This window comes from Centrocercus urophasianus, unplaced genomic scaffold, assembly GCF_019232065.1.
Source record: "Centrocercus urophasianus isolate 14NV4802_14NV808 unplaced genomic scaffold, USGS_Curo_1.0 seq_53, whole genome shotgun sequence".
Taxonomy (NCBI): domain Eukaryota; kingdom Metazoa; phylum Chordata; class Aves; order Galliformes; family Phasianidae; genus Centrocercus; species Centrocercus urophasianus.
This window is the reverse complement of record NW_024885122.1, coordinates 364,473-387,608: the sequence shown is the minus strand read 5'-3', so window position 1 is coordinate 387,608 and position 23,136 is coordinate 364,473. Positions and strand designations below refer to the sequence as shown.

At 48.9% G+C, this 23,136-nt stretch overlaps 1 protein-coding gene and 1 non-coding gene across 7 annotated transcripts in view; both read left to right on the top strand.

Annotated features, from left to right (window-relative positions):
- The first annotated feature begins 8,157 nt into the window (after window positions 1–8,157).
- TRNAE-UUC lies at window positions 8,158–8,229 on the top strand. Its single transcript has one exon. It is a non-coding gene; the product is annotated as a tRNA-Glu (tRNA).
- Window positions 8,230–11,527: 3,298 nt separating this feature from the next.
- The window catches only part of RBM39 (RNA binding motif protein 39), a 28,787-nt gene continuing 17,178 nt past the window's right edge, over window positions 11,528–23,136 (top strand). For 3 of the 6 annotated variants that reach the window (XM_042835472.1, XM_042835471.1, XM_042835470.1), the window contains exons 1-4: window positions 12,261–12,279; window positions 14,741–14,804; window positions 16,640–16,689; window positions 18,221–18,415. In XM_042835472.1, the coding sequence (XP_042691406.1) occupies window positions 14,754–14,804; window positions 16,640–16,689; window positions 18,221–18,415 (296 nt within the window). In that variant the 5' untranslated portion in view covers window positions 12,261–12,279; window positions 14,741–14,753. Of the gene's footprint in view, window positions 11,628–12,258; window positions 12,280–14,740; window positions 14,805–16,639; window positions 16,690–18,220; window positions 18,416–23,136 lie in introns of those variants that run through there. The other 3 variants (XM_042835474.1, XR_006171557.1, XR_006171558.1) reach the window with 3 other exon arrangements.

The window sequence follows — 23,136 nt, the reverse complement described above, 5'->3', positions numbered from 1 at the left end:
CGCCGCGCCGGGCCGGGCCGAGACAGAAATCCTCCTCCGGACAGTCCCCAGCGCACACAGGCACCCCAAAAACCGTGGGGACCGCGGGCCGAGGGCAGCCCCTGGCGGCGGCGGAGGGCGCTTCGGGAGCGGCGGCTGCTGCCTGCGCGTCCGCTTCGGGAGGTCGGTCCGGGTGGGGTGCGGGGTGCCCGGGGACATGGAGCGGGGAGAGAAGGCTCTGCTGAGGGAGAACGGGGGCCCGGCGGGAGCCGCGGGGCTCTGGCAGCAGCACGGAGCGATGGGGAGCCCGAGGGTGCGGTGTCTCCCAAAATCAGCTGTGGGACCCCATTCTGTTCCGTGAAATGAAGCTTCGCTGTGAACAACGGTGCCTTTTCCACGAGGGAACAAAAATCCCCTCTGCGAAATGGCAAAGCCTTGTGGGTTGAGAGGTTTGGTGCCACGGAGCGCTGCTCCCTGCCGGGCTGTCAGACATGGGCACTGTGGGGCATCCATATAGCAGAGCTGTGCCATGTGTGTGCATGGGGCCTGTGCCACATCACGACTGTCCGGAGGAGGATTTCTGTGTCTGTCAGCCCCGACAGCCTGGCCAAGGCTGTGCAGGAACATCCGGCACAGCCTGTGCACATGTCAGCCATCGGCATACTGACAACAGCAACTCAGAGACCCCAAGACAAGGCAGAGCTCTGACATCCCATGAGTAGGAGTGCTGCAAAGAGTTGAGCCCTGCTCGGTCAGCACAGCCTTGGCAGCACCACTTGGAGAACATCACCCAGTGGCACAGCAGAGCCGGCAAGGCCCTGTCCCTCCAGGGAGGAGCAGCACCATGTGGAGGCAAAGCCTCGGGGTGCCTGAGCTCCACAGGCTCTGCCCGTGGCAGTGTGAGATGGCAGACACCAGGTGGGCTTTGCCTCCAGCAGAGGGGTCTGTGGGCTCCCGCACGGCCAGGTGTGACCCCTCTCAGCCCATCAGTGTACACCAGACACAGCCCTTGCCGTGCTGCCTCCCTGATGCTGTTTTGGCACTGCCGAATAACTTTGGAGTAACTTAATCTGAAGACATTTGAGCAAAGTCCCCCTGCACTTGTAAATAACAAATAGAGAGACAGTGAGATCATGGCTGCCTGCTCACAGGCTGGATTCAGTGCACATGGAGAGCGGGGCCCTGCGGCAGCTCTGAGGACATCCCTGGTGGCACCGCGGGGCAGGCAGGATGGGATCAGCGCTGCGGGCAGCAAAACTCAGGGTTGGGGCGTGGAGCAGCAGAGGGGAAAAGCAGGAGTTAACACTCCAAATGAAAGTTTCTGGTGTAGCTCTAAAATGTGGTTAACCTGGCAGCTTTCGTTGCAGAGTTGCAGATGCTGTCTGCCTTTGCCAATAAAGGCTATACCTGTCCTCTGAGGGACACAGCAAATCTGGGAAAATGCTTACAGCTGCCTGACAGCCTCTGTTCGAGGGCTCATGTAGAGGTAGAGTCAGCGTGTAAAAATGTTAGCAGTCTGGTTGACACTGCAGCACTGGCAGGAGCCTCATGAAGACTAAAAATAGCAGCTGGGGGTTGGGAGGTCACTGGAGCCCCTGCTGTAGGGACACCAGGAGGAATGACACAGTGAGGCTGGGACTTGCACAGGGGCACCAAGCTGCCAGGGCAGGGTGTGACTTCTGGGAGAGCCACAGAGCGCCGGTGGGTGTGAGCTGTGTGTGCTGCTCGGGGAGGAGGAGGCAGATCCTGGAGGGGAAAGATCAAGCAGATCCTCAGAGGGAAAATGCCTCTTCTGTAGGGCCTCTGCAGTGGCTCTCCCTGAGGTTCGCATAGCTCAGGCCTCGTGGGCTGAGGAAAACTTCTGCCTGGTGTAACAACATAAGGAGGTCCCCCCCCCCCGGGTGGTGTGGGCAGGTCTCACTGAGGCAGGCACAGGGGATCAGGCTGGCTGGATGCAATGCTGGCCATCAGCACACCCCTGTCAGCAGCAGGAGGTAGACATGAAATGTCTGTAATGGTCTTTGAAAGCGTGGCAAAGACATCACAGCGTCTCTGAGAGCAGACGGTTACGAACCTCTGGCTCTTTTGCTAGTAATGAAACCACATTTCCCACCAGGCACTGGAAGAAACAGCCTTTGTGAATTGTGAGGCTGTGAACACTGGGTTGCTGCAAGATGAATTAAGAGATGTCCGACCAGTGGTTCCAGGCCAAGGTATCCCCTTGCTGTCCATTCTTGGCTGAAGGACGCTTCCCACAGCTATCGCTGAACAACTGCAAAAGGAGCCAGGTGCCTGAGATCACGCTCAAATGGTTCCTTCAGCTGCTGCTCCTGGGTGGAAGAAGCAGTGCCAGGAGTCGTACACCCACTCCTCTTCATGCAGCTGCTCTGCTGACAGACCTGTGCAAACACTGCACATCAGGACATCATCAGGACCTTGCACAAAGGCCTTCCTTGCTGCCCCGACCACCAGCAGGCTGTACCCAGGGCCTGCCTCAGCCACTGGTGTGGCTGGTTACCGTTGCAGGACCTGCTCTGCTTCTCTGGCATGGTGGGACTGCACCTTCAGCTACAACACTACTTTGCTTTCTCCTCTCCTGCCCCCTCCTAATGCTCTTCAACACTGTGAGCCCTAGGGCTGGAATGGGGAGCAGGACCAGGAGCAGCCTGCTCTGCTGCAGCCCCAGCAGGCTCCAGGAAGAAGTAATGCCTTGGATACTGAAGTGCCTAACCCAGGGAGCAGGGCCCGCTCGTAGGAGCAAAGAGCCCCGCCAGAGGAGCAAACCGCCTTTGTATGGCCCCATCTCAGCAGAGGCAGCTCTACCTCTCATCTCTTTCCCTCCCCTTCTGTCTCTTGGTGGCTGTGGCAAGTGCCAACGCAGCGCAGTTTTAAAATGAAAGACCCAATAGTACTCCACAATGTTCCAAGAACCACCAAACCACCTCTTCAAGTGCCTGCACCTGGGTGAGGTCTGTAGCTGTGGCACAGACAGACGTGGTCAGTGAGCATGGTGCGGTGGGGTTGGGGTTGGACTAGAAGATCCCGGAGGTCTTTTCCAACGTTGATGACTCTATGATTCTAAGATTTCTCACCATGGGCAGCTCTTTGTTGTACCGGTAATCAAGACAAAGCGTTTGGCTCACCAGGGGTACAGCTTACCGTCCTCTTACCGAGTTTTCAGGGCTTGGCTACACAAAGCCACAGCTGACCAGATCTACCATCAGTGATGGTCTCCCTTAAGCGAGGGTTTGGGTTAGCGCCCTTCAAAGGTGCCTTCTGACCAGAGTGCTTCTTATCCCCTCTGAGAGGCTTGAGGCTCAAACTGAACAAAGCAGATGTGAATTCTCCATTATTTTGGAGGGCAGACATCTTCCATAAAATGTCTCAGATCCTTTATTGAACGGGACTAGGCTGACCTGGATGCGTGAGCTGATGGCTGAGGTTCCCTGGATTGTGCACTGTGAGAGTCCTCTTCCAGCAAAGGCCTTAGCATGTATGAAGCAAATAAAAAAACATCCCTGTTCTTAATTAACCCTGTCCGTGTTTTGAAGCTGACTGAAGAAATCAAATAGCTCAGGACTGTCACTTGGAAAGAGCTAGTTGGAAATATTTGGCCATTTGTAAAAATACGTGGTTTCAAGCAGCAATGAGCAGGTTTTTTTGTTGTTGTTGTTTTTTTTTTTTTTATCATGGGCATGATGTAAATGTATATAAGAAGCCAGATGTTCTGCAATGGGGCTTTTTAAAAATCATCCTGTCCCAATTTTTTCCATCTTACCGTCTTTTGCTCCCTTGCAAAGTAAGCAGTCACACTATCACGTTACCGATTGGCAATAGCAGCAGCTGGCTGCAACCCAACCTTAGCAGCATGGGACCAGGAAACAGATGGAACAGCAAATGCTCTTTGTTTCCTCTCTTGCTTTCTAAAACAGACTGTGACTGAAAACACAGAGCAGAGGTTTCTGCCATCTTTCCTGCTTCTGTGGCTCCCTGGCTGCCTGCAAAGCTGCGGAGGGGGCTCTGGCAGGGGTAAGTGCTCCCCACAGTATGGGAGAGCTCTGCCTTTTTACAGGGGACTGGGAAGAGGGGAAGAACATCAGAGACAGTGATTACAGGCCCTTTGAGGGGACACATGGCTGCAGCTGGGTGAGATAGCTGAGCTGAGGACTCCCTGTGCTTCAAGTCCTGCTCCTCCTGCTGCTCTTCATTCCTGTGTCCAGATGAGTGAACTACATCAGCTTGTTGAACAGGTCGTAAGCTGGAGTGAGGTGTTCTGCCAGGCTGGATGATAAGGCCACCACTGTGCCAGGGGTGAGGAGCAGAGCCAGAAACCAGAACTGTACACGAAGGGAGAGAAGTGGGGAGGAAGGTGGAGGTGGGAAGCCCCCCAAACCTGCTGTCCCTGGTAGTCCTCGCCCCAAAGCTAGGCAGAATTGGATGGGAAACCTTGCTCTCAAGTCACTTTCTGTGAACTAAACCCTCAGGTTTCTGGTAATGATGGTTGGGAAGAAGTCCCCAGCAGAGATGCCCTGCCTTGCTTCAGGACTCCCAGGGTCTCCTGTGAGGCTGGAGCACAGAGAGAACAGAGCAGATAAATTTCTCAAATGAGATGCATCACCTTACCACCAGATCAGTTAGAGCTTCTAAGGGACTTCTACTCCATGACTGACACCTCCTTGTACCCAGTGAGAGCTCTGCTGCTTTCAGTCTGCCCCCTAAGGGCTGACCCATCAGCCAGACCACGCAAGCCAGCCAGCGGTTCTCTCTCCCACATAGGGGACGTTAAGCACTGTGCGTGGCTCGGCTGCACAAGTCCCAGCACCAGCTGCAGTACAGTGCCTGGCGCAGGGGATGCTTGCCAGAGGTGGGTGGCCAAGGCTAGCAGTGGGAACAGCAATGCTGTACCCGAGTAGCAACATGAGTAGTGGTGACCTTGGTGTCCCATCGCACTTCAGCTCGCTGTTCCCTCTCCCGCCAGGCTACACAAGCTGCCAGAGCCGTCTGTGGCTGATGGCCGTGCCAGGCAATGTAATACTGTGGATGGTACTTGCCAAGAACAGAGCAGAAAGAACCTGCAAATGCTGAAGCTAATCATGCAGCCTTGTTTTTTTGTTTTCTTGTTTTGTTTTCTTACAACCTTTGACAAATTAATCGGGCTACCATTTCTGTGAGAAACCTGGACAGAAAGTCCCACCACCAGAACTATGGAGATAAAGGAAGAAGGGGATTTATAGGGTCTCCTGCAGCATGCCCATGAGTGCAGAGGCTCTTGCTGGTCCTGTTGTCTCCTGAGCCGTCATCCAGAATTCCCCTTCCTGCTAAGGGGAGTGCATTACACATTCTCAGTTTTATTCCATTATTCTTGTTATTCTTCACCATCACAGACAGATTTGCTCCATTTTGTTGTTTACAGATGTTTCCAACTGAAGTATCTGTAGGTTGCTTTTCTTACCATATTCCTTTGTTGAAATGATGACAATTTTTTTTTTTTTATTAATTGAGGTTAATCCATTTCACCGAAGATAATGTCTTGAGTCCTGCCTGCACGCTGCCTGTTTACTAATACTCACTGATAACATTCCTAAACTGAGTATGAGAAGTGCTTGTTTGCTCTATATCCTTCATCTTTTCTCATGGTCCAGCCATGGTCCTGTAGAAGCCATTGGGAATGGCAGCAAACTCTCTGCTCCACTTTGTAACCACAGGGAGAAGTTATGTTTCTGAACTAGAGATTGCCTTTCCAGATCAGGTGGTGCTACAACAGTAAGGCCATCCTCAGTATCTAAGCTGTCTGGCGACACAACAGCACTGGAGTCTTTTCTGGCAGAGGGGATATGTCTGACTCCAGGTCTGGGGATGTATGGTGCTGGCACAGCTGACACAGCCTGGTACCAGAGGTAGTGTGAGCTGTTGTCACCTCCCAGGCAGCTTGTACTGTATTCTGTGCTGCACTGGATCTGGCTGGGATGGAGTTAACTCTCTTTTACCACCCTGTATCACACTGTGTTTGGGAATCTGTAATAAAAGCAGTGTTGATAACACCGTGGCTGGTTCGCTGTTGCTGAGCAGAGTCTACACAGGGTGAAGGCCATTTCTTTTCCACATGAGTGAGCTGGACACCAGCACACATTGCCTTCCCCAGCTTTCAGGATCTGCATTTACTGGGGATCCCTGTGTGGTCAGTGCAAGCGGTTGCTCCTGCACACTGTTCTTCAGCAGTGATACAGGGATGACTTAGCAAAATCAGCTTTTTGACAGCATTTCCTACAGATGGTCAGCTCAGCCCAAAAGGCGCTGCCAGCTCTGCAGAGACTCCAGCTGGAAGCAGCACGTGTGCCCCCAGAAGCTTTTTGGAGAAGAGCTATTGCCCCCACAGCGCTGCTGGACAGGAATTCATAGAATCCCAGCACTGCTGGGATGGAAAGGCTCCCCCAGCCCCAGCCGTGCTGTGTGCTGTCTGCTCCCCAGCTCAGGCTGCCCAGCACCCAGCCATGGCCTCGGACACCTGCAGGGATGGGGCCTCAGATGCCCCAGCAGGGCAGTTTGAAACGCTGAGATGCAGGTGATAGTGACACTGCCTGCAAACTCTGAACACAGCTGCTTTATGGGACCATGTAAACGAGGCCTGTTCCCAGAGCACCCACAGTGCAGTGGGACTGTGATGGACGTGAATTTCAAAGTCAGAGAACAAGAAAGGTTAAAAGATTTGCATTTGAGTTGTCCAAATTTCTCTACCTGTCCTATGACAGCAATAAAAAAATGACAACTTAGTTCTTTAAGTTTATTGATGGTGGCAAATTCTCCTATTCTCTACAGTCATCACACATCCCTGACGCAGCTGGGCAGCATCACCTACTCTCAGCAGACGCATCTCAGCCCAGCCCCAGCCGCTCCTCAAGGCCTGGCCCTCCATGGTTGTGCAGGATGAGCATGAGAGCTCCCCAGGAAACTCAACAGATCCCTTGAAGCAGCACCCCAGCAAATAACTCATTGCTGGCCCATATATAGATCCCCAAATTGTTGCTGGATGGTGCAAATCAGGAGAGGAGAGCTTTCTATAAGACCAGAGTGCACCCAGGTGAAGGAGCAGCCCTTGGGAGGCCAGAACACAGTGTCTTCATCTGCAGCACAGATGTGTTTACCCAGGCAGATCTGAAGCTGAGGACAGGCAGGCTGGTGCACGGAAGCCCAGATCTTGCCACAGCTGTGCCAAAGCCTGACTGACCTCACAGAAACAGGCTCTAACCTTCTCCTGCCAAAGAAGCAGGAGCACGAAGCAGTGCAGCCCTGCGCCCTGCAAAGGCCGGGGGCTGCAGCTCTGATCCTGCAGGAAGCAGCACCTGCACACATGGCCACATGCAATTCCACTCCTGAGCCTTTGGACAGCCTGGAACTTGACTGGGATCTTCTTTACTGGCAAACAGACATGGTCTGCATCAGCTTTGCATCTTTAATTTAGTATTTCACATCTTTCTTTGCCAAGCTTTGCAGCCATTTGAGACTATTCTTAGAATAGTTTTGCGTCTGGTGAAACAAGAGGTTTTTGCAAGCATGTTCTCCATTTGGCTTTTTTTTTTTTTAAATTAGCTCTTTTGGGAGGGATTTCTGTGTAGCTGCTCTTTAATGATACCGGATCACACCCACGATATTCCCTGTCTCACAGCGCTCTCTTACCAGCACGGTTCTGATCGAAGTCCCTCCCACCTCTCAGCACCAATGGCTCGCCTCTTCCCGGGCAGCTGCTGCCTGCTGGGATCGCAGACCCGGTCTGCATGGCACGCTGACACGAGACCCGGCGCGGGGCCCATTACAGACCGGCTTTCTGCCTCCGCAGCCTGTCCGCTCGCCCAGGTACATCCCTGGGACTGGTTTCGAAGAGCGCTCACTACAGCAGCCCTATTACTTGTTTTTTCCTGTTTACTCCTATTTACACTCGAACTTTCAAACCGCAGAGGCAGTTTTACACGCTGGCAGATTGAGATGAGCCAGGTGCGCTGACTCTGAGCGCCCCGGCCCTCGCTGTCCCCGGGCACGCGGTGGCGGGGCGGTGCGGCCCGCACTACGCGTCCTCGACCCGCGCGGTCGGCGCAGCAGTGTGGGGACCCGGTCGGTAGATGGCGCTGCACCGCAGGCGGAGCGCAGGAAGCTGACGCCGCGGTAGAGGCACCTAGCATGCAGTCCCACATGGTCTAGCGGTTAGGATTCCTGGTTTTCACCCAGGCGGCCCGGGTTCGACTCCCGGTGTGGGAAGGCGCAAGTGTTTTTTTATTTCAGCTCCTTTCTGAGTTTTCAATTGCGAGAGCTCTCAGCACCCACACGGCATCCTCGAACTACTTGAATTCCTGCTCCGGACCTCCCCGGTGCCTCCTTGCAGCGGCAACGGCACTGGTGCTCGTAGCACCGTCTCCATGTCTCTCACACTGACCTGTGCCACAAACAGTGCATCCTGCAGCGCCCAGTGCAGGAATGGCAGCAAGCCTCCCTTGCAGGCCCAGCCCGGCCCTTACCCATGAACGCTTTTGCTAAGAAATGTCTCAGTGAAAGGAGAAGCAGCCGAGTGACACCACTGCTGAGCCCAGCACCATGCAGCGTGATAAAATACATTCTGATTTGGAAGCCTATAGACCTGAGTTTGTAGCTCCCCCCCATTGGTTTAAGTATTTCCATTAGCTGTGGAAAAAAAAAAATAGAGTTTCAGAAGACAAAGTTTGTTTAAATCTTCTCTATAAACTGTTCCAGACTCATAAGAGAAAAAAATGCCCTAAGCCCAGTCACTAATGCTTGTCTGCTGCTGGCTTCAGTACGAAACCACTCAGTGCCACAGTGTACTGTACTGAGGAATTGGCTCAAACTTCCAGAATATTACTGAATTAAATGTAAATACGAATGTGCCATTTTGTGGTCTTCCAGGGGAAACAAAGCACTATTACTGAGACAATCAGGCTTCATCTCACAAGACACTCATACTTCTTCCATTAAACCATTTGCCCCCAAGGTGCTTGCAGACTCTATATGGCAGTCAGCAGTGGCTTGGGCCAAAAGCTGCAAGAGGAGGCCAGGTTACCAACAATCTTAGATGTACCTGGGTCTATGGCAGGCAAAAGGCTGTCAGATATGGGCATCCCTTAACCAGGGAAAGCTTCCTGCAGAAGGGTTCAGCAGTGACACCACCAGGTGTTGCTGGTCTTGAGCCTGAGGAATCCTGTCAGAGCCCTTAGCCAAAGGGAGGAACAGACACCATGAAGACACAGCCACTGTCAGTCATTACATCAGAAGAGCCAGACACAAAGGAACACTGGCAGCTTCAACTTCCTGCCCAACACATTTTGCTCTCTCCTACAATAAACAAGCCTAACACTACCCCCAACCATCATCCATTTCACCCAAGAAAGAAAGAACATTATTAACAAGGTAAGGCTTCCTCCTGTGCTCTCAGGCTGCAACAGACACAGCTCAGGATTTCCTATGCTGGACACAGCTTACATAGGCTGTGCGCTTTCCACAACAGTTACTGTTATGAGCTCCTCTGGTTTATAGAACATCCTTTGTGCAATTCTCACTTGCTACTGTCAGCCAAAACATGTTGCTTACACTGGGACTTGGATGTATAAGGATGTATAAGGATGGATTGGGATCTCAAGTAAGCATGAAGTTGTTTGATGTAACGAACTCAGGCAGATATTTGGATACTGATGTCTAATGGCTTACACAGAATATATTGTTTCTGGTAAACAACATAATTTGAAAGGAGAGGTGGGGGGAGGGACAGAGAGAAAGATGCAGTCACCACTCTTGGATCCAGCGATGCCAGAGTTGATCCTTGAGCAGTGCTGATGTCCCTCCTCTTCCTAAGGAGAAGCTGAGTCCTTCAGAACATTCCAGAAATGAGTCTAGGGTCTCAGATACTCATCAGCTGCCCTCTAACATTGTGATCAAGGTATGATCCTACTCTTGTGTAAGAGCAGTTCAAGATTTAGAAAATTCTGGAACTGGGTTGGAGGGGCTTCAGGGGGGCCTTACTCTGACCCTACCACAATGTGTGCAAGCATAGTTTGCGAGAACTTTTCCTCCCTAACTAAGTTTGCTTGCTGTAATTAAACAGGCCTGCACAGTATTCACAAGATAAGGAGACGGGTCTAGGCAAATACCTTGCCTTTGCAGTGATCCCTCCTTCAACTCATTACTGTGGTGATCTACACTTCTACCAAATGTTTGGAACAGTAACACTTCTTAGTCTCTTAAAGAACCTTGCTCAAAAAATGGAGTAACAAGGCTTTCCCACAGAAAATAGGCTCAAGCTGGACAAGACACCTGTGTGTGCCTGCAACTTTGCCAACAAAACTTCCCAGCTGGCAACACATGCATATTTTGTTGATTAAAAGATGCCAAAGCTACAGCACCGCTGAAGCTTTGCATCAGTCACTGTTCACAGCCTCTCTGGAAGCATACCTTGGATAGCTGACAAGATCTCCCAGATGCAGTATGGCCTAAAGTTGTCCTCTAACAGCCTGAGCTGGCTTTGCAGGTTCCCAGCTTCTGTTCCTCCTATCCTGGGTCCACTTTATCTTGTCCAGTTCCTTTTTATCTCTCTAAAGTTAAGCTTTTCCGTTTCTTTAGGTAAAAGGCCCCAGATGACAAAGGACTGCAAGAGGACCTTTCTCACTTAGAGCTTAACATCAGCACTGTAACTACCCAGGAATACTTTGTAGGGATAATCACATAGATGCTTCAGCATAAAAAAAAGCAAAGACTCTGAGCCCGCAGCCACCAGCACAAGGCCAATGTGCACACTGTGGAAAAAGAATAGAACACCTTACACAAAAGGCACTTTTTACCCTTCTGAGCTGCCATCCGGGGTGCAGGAAAGCAGTGAGCACACCCACTTAAAAGAAAACAAACAACACTGTGAAAACAATTAAGTGAGCAGGGACTGTTTGGGCCGCTGAAGCTCAAGGGTGGTCACAGGCAACCCAAAAGACAGCTCACAAGAGATCAGATAGGGCCCTTCCTGCAAACACGCTACAAGCAACCTCAAGGCCCAGTAACTAAGAAAGGACACAAAACCACAGCAACCACCATCAACTCCCCCAGGAAGCCACACAAGAAGATGGCGGCGCTGAATTTAAATCCCCACGGGTCACCTTTGACCTCCCGCGGCGGGTGCGCGCACTCTCGCGAGAGCACATAGGAGCAGAGATGGTGGTCTTGCAGCCCTTACCGAGTCTCGCGAGCGTTTGAGAGCCGGTTTCCGGCCGCACTGTCTCGCGAGAGGTGGCTGGCGCGGGGCCGGGCTCTGTGTCTCGCGAGAGCCCCTGCGACGGGTACTGGGCGCCCCCGTGCCGTGTGCGGAGCCTGCGAGCAGCGAGACGCGGCGGGCGCCATTTCGGGGAGCAGCCGCCGCGGCCAGAGCCGGGGCCCAACCCGGGTCCGGGGACCGCTCGTCACGATCGTGCTGTTCTTTGCCGCCTGCCGCCTCCGCGGCCGGCCGAGCGGCGCCGTCCGTCCGCCTTTTGACCGCTCGGAGGGGCCTGCCGAGCCCTCGTGCCCATCCCCCACCGTCAACGCAGCCAGCGCCGGAGCCCGGAGCTTTCGCTGCCGTCGCCAGGCCTTGGACACCCGAACGAGGACAGCGGCTGCCCGCGGCGCAGGTAACTGCCGGGCCGGCGCCGGGTCGCGTACCGGGTGAGCCGCGGCCCGGCCCGCGGGGCGACGAGGCCCGCGTCTCCTGCCGCCGCGGCTTCCTCGCTCCGGTAGGGCCGCCCCGTGCCGCGCTCTCGGGCCCTGCCGCCGGTTTCCCTGCGGCGTCCGGCCCGCGTTCTTTCGGCACAGGCTGGCGGAGCTCGGCCCGCTCCCCGTCTCGCGGCCCGGCCGTGCGGCCTCGGCTGCCCCCGCGGCCACGTAGCGGGCGGGTCCGGCTGTCCCCGTCGCCGCCTTGTCCCTCCCCGAGTCCCCCCACGATGGCGCTGTGCGACCCGGCCGTGCCACCCGTGGGGAGCGGCCCTCGGGCCGTCGAGGCGCGGGGCCGGGAGCTGAGCGCGGCCCTGAGGCCCGGATGGCTGCGGAGCGGGACCTCGGCTCGGGGGGGGGGGGGGCGGGGCGGGGCTCGGCCTTGTGGCGGCGTCGCTGAGAACCGAATTCGATTTCCTTCCTCTTTGGCTGCGCACGGAGCGCTGGGAGTGCCGGGATGCGAATGTGGGCGGCAGGGGCGCCGTGCGGCCAAAGCTGTGCTCTCAGTCCGGTTGGTGAAGCTCTCCGTAACGGTTCTCCGTGCCTCTTGTTAGCAAAACGCGGACCGAATTGGTATTTTAAACTTCTTGTTACTTACGGTGGTAAAGAGGGATGGATTTACGTTGTGAAATACTGATGAAGTCAGCAGTAGTAAATCTTACTTTCTTTTAGGCTTCTTGTTGACTGTGGAAGTCTCAAGTATAACTCATTCCTATTTTTTTCTTTCTCCAATGATTTCAAGCATACAAAGCTTTTATTTTCCTTTAGAAAAAAAACCAAACAAAGCAAAAACAACGAAGCCTTTTATAAGTAGCCTTTTACGTTTTTTTGGTATTTAATGAAGAATATTTGGAAATCTGTTATGATTTTATACTCATTTAAAATTTATGGATTCTTATCTGTGATTTTTTACTAGCAAAATAGCTATGTGTGTTTTGGTTTCTGGCTGGAATTGTGTAGTCAGTGGGCCTGTGTGTTAGAGATGGAGCAGGTACTTTGTTGGAAGCATTCTGTGACACCAGTATTGCACTGCTTACGAATTGTACAATTGCACGGGCTGAGGCCAAAGGTCTCCATAACCTCATGCACTGCCTGTGGCTCTGCCTGACAGCACACAGCCCAGAACAAGTGGGAATGGAGGGCTGTGGTGGAGCAACACTTCCCTCTGTGTCCTCTGCTGGTTGTGGCGCAGGGTCACGAGGGGTGTCTTTGTTTAATGAAAAGTCTTTTCTATAAACTTTTTGTTTGAACGCAGCATGTGGCTTTTTCTTTGTTTGGAACAGTAAGTCCTGTGGCCGAATGCTTTGTGATAAGGCTTTTTTCTTTTTCTTTTTTTTTAACCCTCCATAAGATGGTTGTTGCTTTTACACCTATTTGTGTGGGCGCAGCACTCGGCATTCCTGAGGTGCTCGTCCACGGGGCTCGTAGTTGGGCTGTCCCTGTTCTGGCCCTGACCTCCCTTGGCCATTCCTCTTCAAGTGTGAAGAATCCTGCCCAGCCGTATGTGGATGTGTTCTGTTGGCTAAGTGCACAGGCAAAAAAGCCTTCGTGGGTGGAAGTTGCCACTCATGGAATTGTTTTGTGTTGAAACCACATTTTGACCCGGTGCTTTTTAGTGGTGCTTAATCATACTGCTCTTCTTAGTGGTAGCTCCTGTTAGCAGAGCAGCAGCCAGTTGAATTATGTGTATGGACTTGAAAAACTGCCTGTCAGTGCTCTGAGAAAAAGTATAGTAGCCATTAGGTAGAAACTAAGGGTGGCTGTGTTGGTGGTAACACTAGCCTCAGAGGTAGTAACTTTGGCAATGAGGTTAGTGTGCCTTGATGGTAAGCCATTGAACGTGAACTTCCAGCGCTCCCATACTGGCAAAGGTTTCTTCTGTTTGTTGCGTACTAATGGGGAAGAGAGACTTGGTTCTTAGAGGTGGTGAAGCTCTGGTACAGTAATCTCAGTTAAGAGGTTATGGGTGAACAGTTAAAGAATTTTGTAAATTTGGAATTATTTAATTATGCTGGAAAGTGCAGTTCTTGTACAGCAGTACCTGCAACCATGGTGCAAGAACTGTCATGGTTTAAAGAAATTCATGGCACGTGTGGAGGAAAGTTCTCCATCTATGTCTCATGTCTAGAGGCCTTGCTTTTCAGTTCTAAAAAAGAAAACAAAAATCCTCTTTTATTGATAGTTTTTAGGAAGTTGAGTCTCCGTTCAACACTGCAGAGTTTTGAAATGTTCTTGATAGTGGACTTGCATAGGAGAAGGGAATCAAATGTCATGAGGATTTGGACTATAATAAACACAAAATGACACGGGGAGGTTGAAGTCAAAAACTGGTATTGCATGGTGTGATATGGCTGCTTTTTCTTTTCTTTCCTGAGACTTGAAAGTCTGGACTAAATGGATCAGGTGTGTGCTTTTCTTGGAGCTTGAATCATAAGCTTCTTCCGTGGCCTGTGCTGTGCAGGAAGTCACGTTTCTTAAAGGCAGTCCAAGTCATCAGGGTAATAAATGGGATGGTGGCAAGTGCAGGGAGTGTGCGGGTGGGTTTGCCTGAACGTGTGGTCTGTAGGCAGCTCAGGTAATCCTGTGGTCAAGCTCTGATATTTCCTAAGATGGCCACTAGACCTGTGTTGCTGCATCACAGTGAGCTGTGTTCTTTGTTGAGAAATAGCTGGGAGTACCTCAGGGCTTTCTGCCTGCTAATTGTCTGATAGCACAGAATCGCAGAGCGGCCAGGGTTGGAAGGGACCTCAAGGATCACGAATCCCCAGCCCTGTGCCGCAGGCAGGGCCACCAACCTCCCCATTTCATACCAGACCAGGCTGCCCAGGGCCCCACGCATCTGTGTTGTTCTCAGCTGTGGTTGGTTGCTGCTTGATGTCACATTCTTTACCAGCTCACTGGGCGAGCTTCATTCCAGGCTTGTTGGAAATAGCTGCCGAGAGGCTGACGTGTGAACTGTGCTGTTGCAGTAACGACTCTTAAGAGCTCGACACTGGGGTTCTCCCTCTCAGCTGCATTGTTTTTTTTCTTTCAGGTGTCCTGAAAAAATGGCTGATGATATTGATATAGAAGCAATGCTTGAAGCTCCTTACAAGAAGGTGAGAAAAACGTGCCAGTGAGGTCCTGTTTACCTTAATTTAGCATTATTCATGAAACTACTGCTGAACTGTAAACTAACATCCCTGGAGCCCTCATGATTTGTCTTATTGGAGATGCATTACATGTAACTTGCAAGTAAATATGTGCTGTTAATGTAATTATATTGTGCAGTAGTTTCACTTCAGCGTGATGAATAAATGCCCATCTATCTCTCTTTGTAGACTTGCCTAACGATATCTCACCTCTACTCCCATGAATTCACCTTTGATTCCAGTGTGAACTGTCAATCATAAGGTAGTAATTGAGTGACGTATCGCTGTACCGTGGTCCCCTAGGTTAAAAAAAAGAAAGAAAAAAAAGAAAAAAAGAAAAAAATAAAAACAAGAAACAAAAACAACCAACCAAAAAAAAAAAAAATTACCCCCCAAAACAAGAAATCTCTCCTAAAATTGCCAGGTCCAGTTTGGTATAGCAACAAGGTGAATGCAGTGGTTTGGGAAAACAGCAGGGTTCCAAGAATAACCTTTTCACCAGTCCCATGGCAAGTAAATATTTGAACAGTCTGCTGAGGGCAAGAAGTGAGACTTGCTCTTATTGCAGAAGGCTGGTGGTGGTTAATCTTTTAACAGAGCAGGTGGAAATCAATTGCTGAGTGAACGAATTTACCTAAATTCTTGGATCCCTGAACAGCCCGTTCTTAGCAAGTAAAAGACAGTATCACAGTCTGCACTGTCATTCCAGACAATCTCCTGTATCCTCTGTCCTAGTTGTTCAATTAAGAAGTGTCAATTCTGATGCAAAATTCTTACCGATGAGTGTAGCGATGTCTTTTGCCTAAACCAGCAGCCAATGAATACTGTCTTTTTTGTTTTTCACCAAGTGGTGGTGAAGTGTTAACATCGTGCATGCTTTAGCACTGGTTTCTCAAGTAACGTGTATCAAACTTGAGGCGTTTAGGAATTGTACTTCTGATGTAACCCATGTGATTAAATTGTAAAGCGAGTATATAAATTATACAGCAGCTATTGTTAGTCTGTTCTGCAGTGTTAATTACAACCGTGTCATGAATTTTGAATGAGCACTGTAAGTTTTAAATTGTGTATTTAGTTCATGTAATATTTAGTAGTTATATAAAGTCTTGAAGAGAAAATTGTGAATTGTTATGTTGAAATTCTTGTGGTTTCCTGGTTTAACATGGATATTTTCCATGTAAACAGGTATGGAAATAGGGAATGTTTAGGCTGGACTGGTGGATTATTGATGACTTTCTTGGGAGTCGACGTTACTAAAGCAGTGTGAATCCCTGTTTGCTTCAGGGCGAGATGTGTGACAGAGGTGGCATCAAGCTCTTACAACCCTTCAACGAAAATGAGCGAAGATCTCGGGAATGGCATCGGTCACAGGAATGGATAGTGGCTGGCTGCTAGCGCGGCCACTGGGGTTAGGCAGAGCTGTAGCCTTGGTGCTGGTCTGAGGGGCACACAAACCTGAAGCTTCCTCTTACATTTTATAGAAATAACATTTAACCACTTGAGTGCTGAATTCTACAGGATAACTTGCTCTCTAAACCATGTAAGGAAGTATCTACAATTTAATACACGCTTTTAAACGATGTAAGTTTTGTATTTCGTAGTTGTATGACTTAAATTTAAGCAGCAAAGTGGTTAAACATGCCTACTTAAATTATCTAAAGCTTTCCGTGTTAAACTCTAAACAAGTAATTTAGTATTAAAATTTTTGTTTTGTATTTTCTTATTCCTATTCCCATTACCCTTTGACCACTTGAAATGTTTCCGCTTCGTCCTCACGATGTTCTTCTATCAACCCTGCTTAGGATGAGAACAAATTGAGCAGTGCCAACGGCCACGAGGAGCGCAGCAAGAAGTGAGTGCCCTCGTGCTGTGGGAGGGGCGGGGGCTGGTGGAGCTGTGGGATGCGCCGTGCACATCACTGGTGCTAAAGGAAGTGAGCTGGGAAGGCTTGGCATTGGCAGCAGGGGGAATTATGAAGTTTTCTTTTGTGTGGATGTAGTTACATCCTTGTGATACCACCAAATTCGTGGATACGTGTATTGTTTTAGCAGCAGATAAAAATACAGACTTGGGCGGTTCAGCACAATTCATCTCCTATATTTTTTTGTATCTTTAGCTGTGCATTTAAGTCTTTTGTGTGAAATTTTAAGCAGTTTAGAGCAGTGCAGACAGAAGATCGAATTGCTTTCTTGAAAAGGTTCCATATTGGGTTCCACATCAACTTCCCTCCCCTTTTCCGTCCCAACATTTTCATTGCTACTCATATTCTCAACTGAGTATTGAGTCTTTCTTTGACTTTTTTGTACAACAGCTGTTTTAAGCAACTTCTAAAATTACATGAAAACTTTCAGAAACAGATTGCAAGCATGCTTTCTTCAGGAAGCATTGCTGAAGTTCTTACCTAATCACTGCCTTACTTTAAGGTTCTGTATATCATCACATTTTGTAAACGTAGTTCTCATAATAAATACGCCTATATTTCAAGGCCATAATATGGACTTGAAACCCCATCAAAATCAGCTGATCATAATATTTGAAGTTCTGAAGCTTTATTTATGTTTTTTTAAAGCATATATAAAACTCTTGCTTCTGTTTCAGTGGCCAGCTCCCAAATTAAAACTGAGGTAGGAAGAAGGATAATGCTTCCTGAATTTCAGAAGTGGTTCAGACCTCTCATTTCAGTTTCAGTCGAAATACTCAGGTGTTCATATATGTTAGCATGGCCTGCTGCTGTTGTGGAGGAGGACCTGGGGGTCCTGCTGGGTGAAAAGCTGGGCATGAGCCAGCAGTGCCCCGAGCTGCACTCAGGAGCAGCAGGGTGAGGGGGGGTTGTCCTGCTCTGCTCTGCCCTTATGAGGCCCCACTTGCACTACTGTGTCCAGGTCTGAGATGTCATCGACTTGTTGGTTTGCCCCTAATGTACAAGAACCATGGATGTAGAAAAGCAAATGGCTCAGCAAGGAGAGGAGTAGCAGCTTGATTTTGAAAGAGGAAGCAAAGCTCTTAGTGTTAAAGGTGGTGACAGACAGCGTCAGGAGAAAAGTCTTTCTTTTCCTCAAACTTTGCTATCCTATGGTTGTGATGTTGGGTATTTTATTCCCCAGTCCTGTTCCTCTAACTGAGAACATGCTTTGGTGTCACAGAATTAGATTGGAAAGAAGTGCTGCAGAGCACTTGATCTTGTTCATTATGGATTTTAAGATTCCTGATGTTTATCCACCCCTTCTACAAAAGTCCTTGTACACATAGCAGGATGTAGCAACTTTTCACGTTAACGTTCGTGGCATTAAGTTAGAGGAGCTGTGGAATGTGGATAAATAACAGGAGGGGTGACCCAGAGCTGCGCGTGTAACCGAAGGTGTGTTGTTTTTTAATCTTCTCAGGAGAAAAAAGAGCAAGAGCCGAAGTCGAAGCCATGACAGAAAGAGGAGCAGAAGCAAGGAGCGCAAACGGAGCCGGGACCGGGAAAGAAAAAAGAGCAGGAGCCGGGAAAGGAAGCGGAGCCGAAGCAAGGAGCGCAGGCGCAGCCGTTCCAGGAGCAGGGATCGCAGATTCAGAGGCCGCTACAGGAGTCCCTAGTAGGTCATCAGCACACGGTGCTTGCGTGCTCCCGCAGCGTGTGATGTGAGAGCTTGAAGTTTGCCTGCCTTCTTTCTGCACTGCTTGTTAATCATCTCAGAAAAGGGACTGCGAGGTTCAGACTGAAGGTGGTGTCAATAAGTATGGATTAAAAAGAGGACGGTGGTAACATACTGTGTTCCTCTTGCTAGTGTTCCCTCTTATCACGATGTAAAGAAGCAAAAACAAGTGAAAGAATGCGTAAAACTAACTGGGAAACAAATGCAAAAATGAAGTTTTATTTCAGACCTAAACTGCAGAACAAGTTTCTTACATCCTAAATGCTTCAGTACATATTGGAAGGATTAACTGTTTAAAAAAAAAAAAAAGACTTGTGTTTCAGGCTCATAAAACCCTTTGCTTTTTTAACTGAAATTTCTTACTGGATTGTTCCTCTTTATATGTTTACTGCAGGGCTGTTTTATGCATCCAAACTTAGAAATGTTTTGTCTAGTAGTGTCCATGTGCTGTATGCTTGCCTTGCCTTTTCTCAGACTTAGTTGGAGGTGTGGAAGTATTCTTCAGAGCCTCTGTTCTTTGGCTTGATGAGACTTCTGCTGTAGGTGGTTTGTGGCGGTTGGCTTTGGCTTCTCAGATGCTGTTTTTTTCACTGGTGGTATTTGCTTAAGGTTTCTGCTGTTGTATATTCCTGCCCTGCTCTATGCTCCTCCCATCACCTCTTTTAGTCCTCAGTGAAGCAGACAAGCAGTGAGAACTGGGCTGCATGCTTGGCTTTTCTCAGCTACCTGCAGGTGCTGCTTGTGCAGGCTTTGGTCCGGGTTTCATCCCAGCAGTTGCCAAACCCTGGAATGCAAGGTAACGTCAGAAGCAGGCACTAGGAGAAGATGTTTGTTGTTTTTTTTCCTTCTTTTTGCAACAAGTGATGTCACTTTCTTTGGAGAGATCCATCAAGATTTTTGCAAAAGTGCCTTTTCCTTTTTGATATTCTGTAAGCTTGTACAGTTCTCTGCAAACTGGATTTTTTATCCTAGGTGGCTGGGTCCTTCTGCAAGGAGTGCATTCCTTTGGGTGCTCTTGGAGTGCAGGCAGAAATGCTGGAGGTCAGGTCTCATTTTGCACGAAGCCCCCTTGATGTTGGCAGTCTTCATGCTGCAGATGTGGTGCATCTCTGGGGTGTGCCCGGCATTCCCTGTTTTTTTAGCCCTTTGTACTCAGAGGTCACAGCATAGCAGCCTTGCTTTTGCTTTATCTCTTTTATATGGCTTTTTGCAGGCTTTGTAAACCTGGTCAGGGCTTCAGCTCTGAAGATTGCAACAGTGCACAGCTGGTTTGTTTTCTACAGCTCTTTGGCACCTGTACGATCACAGGAGCTGCCTGGAATTTGTCAGTGCCACTGTTGCTGCTCCAGATTGCCTCTAAATGCGGGAGTCCTAATCAAGATCTTCTGCCTTTCAGAGGTAGAACTTGCTGGCGCCTCTCTTTGTGGTGCTGTTGCTCATGTAATCAGCTGGGAGTTCCTACATCCTCTTGTTTGTGTGGGAGGCTTTTGCTCTTTGTTTTTTCCTGTTGTTACTGAGTGAGATAGTTTTCTGCCTGCAGACATCTGGGAGCCTTAGCATCCTGGTCTTCTGAAATGCTCTCCTCGGGCAGAGGTTGAAATGCATGTTACTGCACTAACGTGTGCCAACTTTCACGTGTCCACATGTGTTGTACCCACGTCTCTGCAGCATTGGTGCTGACTGAAGTGGACAGCAGTTAGCTGTAGTTTGCTTGTAGGTTGTGGATGATGAAAGAAAAGCCTCCTTTGTTGTCTGGAATGAGCAGAGCTGGTTATCTTAAAGATGAGTTTCTGCGTTCAAGATCTTAGTAGCAGGCAAGTCATTAGTTCTGGAGATAAAGCCTCCTGCATCATCAGCCTCCTTTCCTTGTATGCATTTGGATCTACAAAAAATAATGCTACCATACGATGACAAACTCTTTATTTGCAGTGCCATCAGCTTCACATTTCCTGAGTAACAAACAATGCTTAATGAGATTGAGGTACATCAGCTGCTGCGTGGAGAATTTGGATCTGGAATCTCACTTTGTGGGGCTGCTCAGGCAGTTCTGAGTTGGCGTTACTGCAGGCTGTGTTGCACTCAACTGCTGCATCTAATTCAGAATGGTTCCTGTTTGTATCGTTTTCCACTCTTCATTCTCTTTAAATGACTTTTAAATTGAGATATGTCTGCTGCTGGTGGGCATGCAGAAGCATCTGCAGTACTGGAGAGAGGTTGTCTGTGTGGTGTAGATAATTCTGAAGGAAAAGGATGGGCAGTATGAAATTCTCAGTCTTCAAGTTTTGTCTTCAAACATGAGGTAGTCTCTACATGTGGCAGTTTTTAAAAGTTGAATGCTTGGCTTTCATTGCTGAGTGTCTGTGGAGCTTTCTCTGTGTTCTTTTCACTTATCTTGCCACTTAAATATTTTAAAGCTTTATAAGACTTGTGAAAAGAAGTTACCAGGTGTGCCTGCTTAGACATCAGCTGCTCCTAATGAACTCCCTTAGACTAGAACGAGAAATAAGTCTATTCTGGAGCTAAGAACTTAGACAAAGCTATGGGAAAAACAGAGTCCTGACACACACTGATGTTCATTGACTCTCTTGGCCTTTCTTGGCCAAAACCTGCTTCATCTGAGAGGCTTTTCTTGAACTCTTGGCTTCAACTGATGTGAAAGCTTTTTTTTTTTTTTTTTCAGGCTGACTTCTGTCCTTGTTCTGGACTGTGTGGCGTCGTGTAGGTTTAGGCAGCTGTGTGCATTGCTGTATGTGGGGCTCATTGACCTCCAGGCATACAGATAATTGCTTGTCTCAGCTCTTCCATGCACGAGAGCAGGAACTGGACAGAACTGCAAAAGAGCTTTTAGAACGGCAGATGAAAAAAGAAGAAAATTCCTTTGATCGGTAGCTTTACGAGTAGATCTCAGTAAAAAAATCCAAATAAATGCAGCCCACGGATTGCTGTTGAAAAAGATCTGCAGGAGTTCCCTCAAGCTGCCACCTTGCCTCATTCTGCTTCTGAGACTCACTGTTATGTCTTCACTTTGTCTTTTTTTAATAATTAATTCCTTTGTTTCTTACATCTTACTCTGCTTGTTTGTTGAGGGTGAAAATGAGCAAGAGATTCTTGCTCTTGTTTGAAAAAAAAAAAAAAAAAATTTGTTTTTTTAATTTTCTCAGCATTTGAAAACTCACTTTACCTTCTCAGTTTTTTGCTGTTTTTTTTTTTCCCTTTTTAACTAGTTTTCAGCAAAGATACAGTAAGAAAACACTTTGTGTTTCCCTGAAAGCTTGTGATCTTAGTCACTGGCAGTTATTTAGTTGGTCTGTGTGTTAATAGTCTGAATATTGGGGTCACTGTAGTTAGTGCTGCATATGAATTGAAACAGATACCATAGTGTTCTGCAGCAGCGTGTGTGAAGATGCAGGGTAATCCCCTCTGATGAGATGCCAGCTTCTGAAAGCAGTTCTGGCATTTCCAGTGCACTTTTTGGCAGTATATTTTGGGGGTGTTGGAGAACTTGGATGGGCGTTCTCAGCAGCTCACCCAACTGGAGTAGGAAATGCTATATTTTATCCTAGCTTGTTTTTCAGTGGGTATTTTTATCCAGAGTAACCTCAACACATTGCATATTATGTACCTGTTTTTAATGTGTTATTTTGTCTTAACAAATAGTTTCTAAGTCATCTGATTTATTTCTTTATTCCAGTGGTGCTCAGGGCCATTTTTCCCTTCCTTAAACCTGGCCAGCATGGCTCTGGATCTTAGCCCTGTCCTTCCACCTGTTACTGTGTCGTGGTGTGTTTAGAGGGGGCATCCTCCTCCTTGTTGTCAATGCTGAGCTTAACTATCAGCACTGCTGCTTTCCTGAGTAGCAAGACAACGTGGCTGGCTGCATGGACTTAGTGGAAGATTATGTGATATCTTCAGACTGCTGTATTTTTCAGGGTGTCTTCACATCAATTTATATCCACAGCAGAAAGAAACAGTTCTGTGCGAAGGGGCAGAGTCCTCTGCGTTCAGTCTGTCGTGTTGTCTCTGACATTCAGTGGATGTGGAGGAGGAGGGTTAACAGGTGGCATTCTTTGCCTTGTACCTAGAAGGAGATGAAGTTCAGGGAGAGCACAGTAGTAGGAATTTACTGTTCACAGCACAGTCTGTTACTCTGCCACAGGAACTCGCAAGAGGGCTGCCTTGCTGTGGGCAGATTGCCATTGGTTGTAACTGCTTCTGTGAAGCCTGCAGAACTAAAATTAGATTCAGCCAAGGGATGGTGGCGTATCTATATAAGGTTAACTACTGCTTAAATGGTTCTGTGTTTTGATGTCCATTCAGAACTGAAAGGAAGCTTTAGTTACATCTCTGTAGTGAATGCAGCAGAGGCAGCACTAGCAGTGCCCAGGATGTTTCCTTTGCAGATATCCGTGGGGAGCTGCTTCACTTTCCACTTGCATCTTCAGTCTCATCTCGGTTTTGGTTTTAAGATGCCATACCGGAGTCCTGCCTGCACCTGTCAGTGAGGTGTGTGTGTGGGCAGGTGTATCAGTAAGGTGGGGACAGCAGCCCTCGCTCACAGTGCCTGTGCACATGTGTGCCACAGCTCTGGCTTCCCTTCTTCTCGGGGTCCTGTGCGTGCTGAGGTGTGCTGAGGTGTGCTGAGGTGTGCTGAGGTGTGCTGA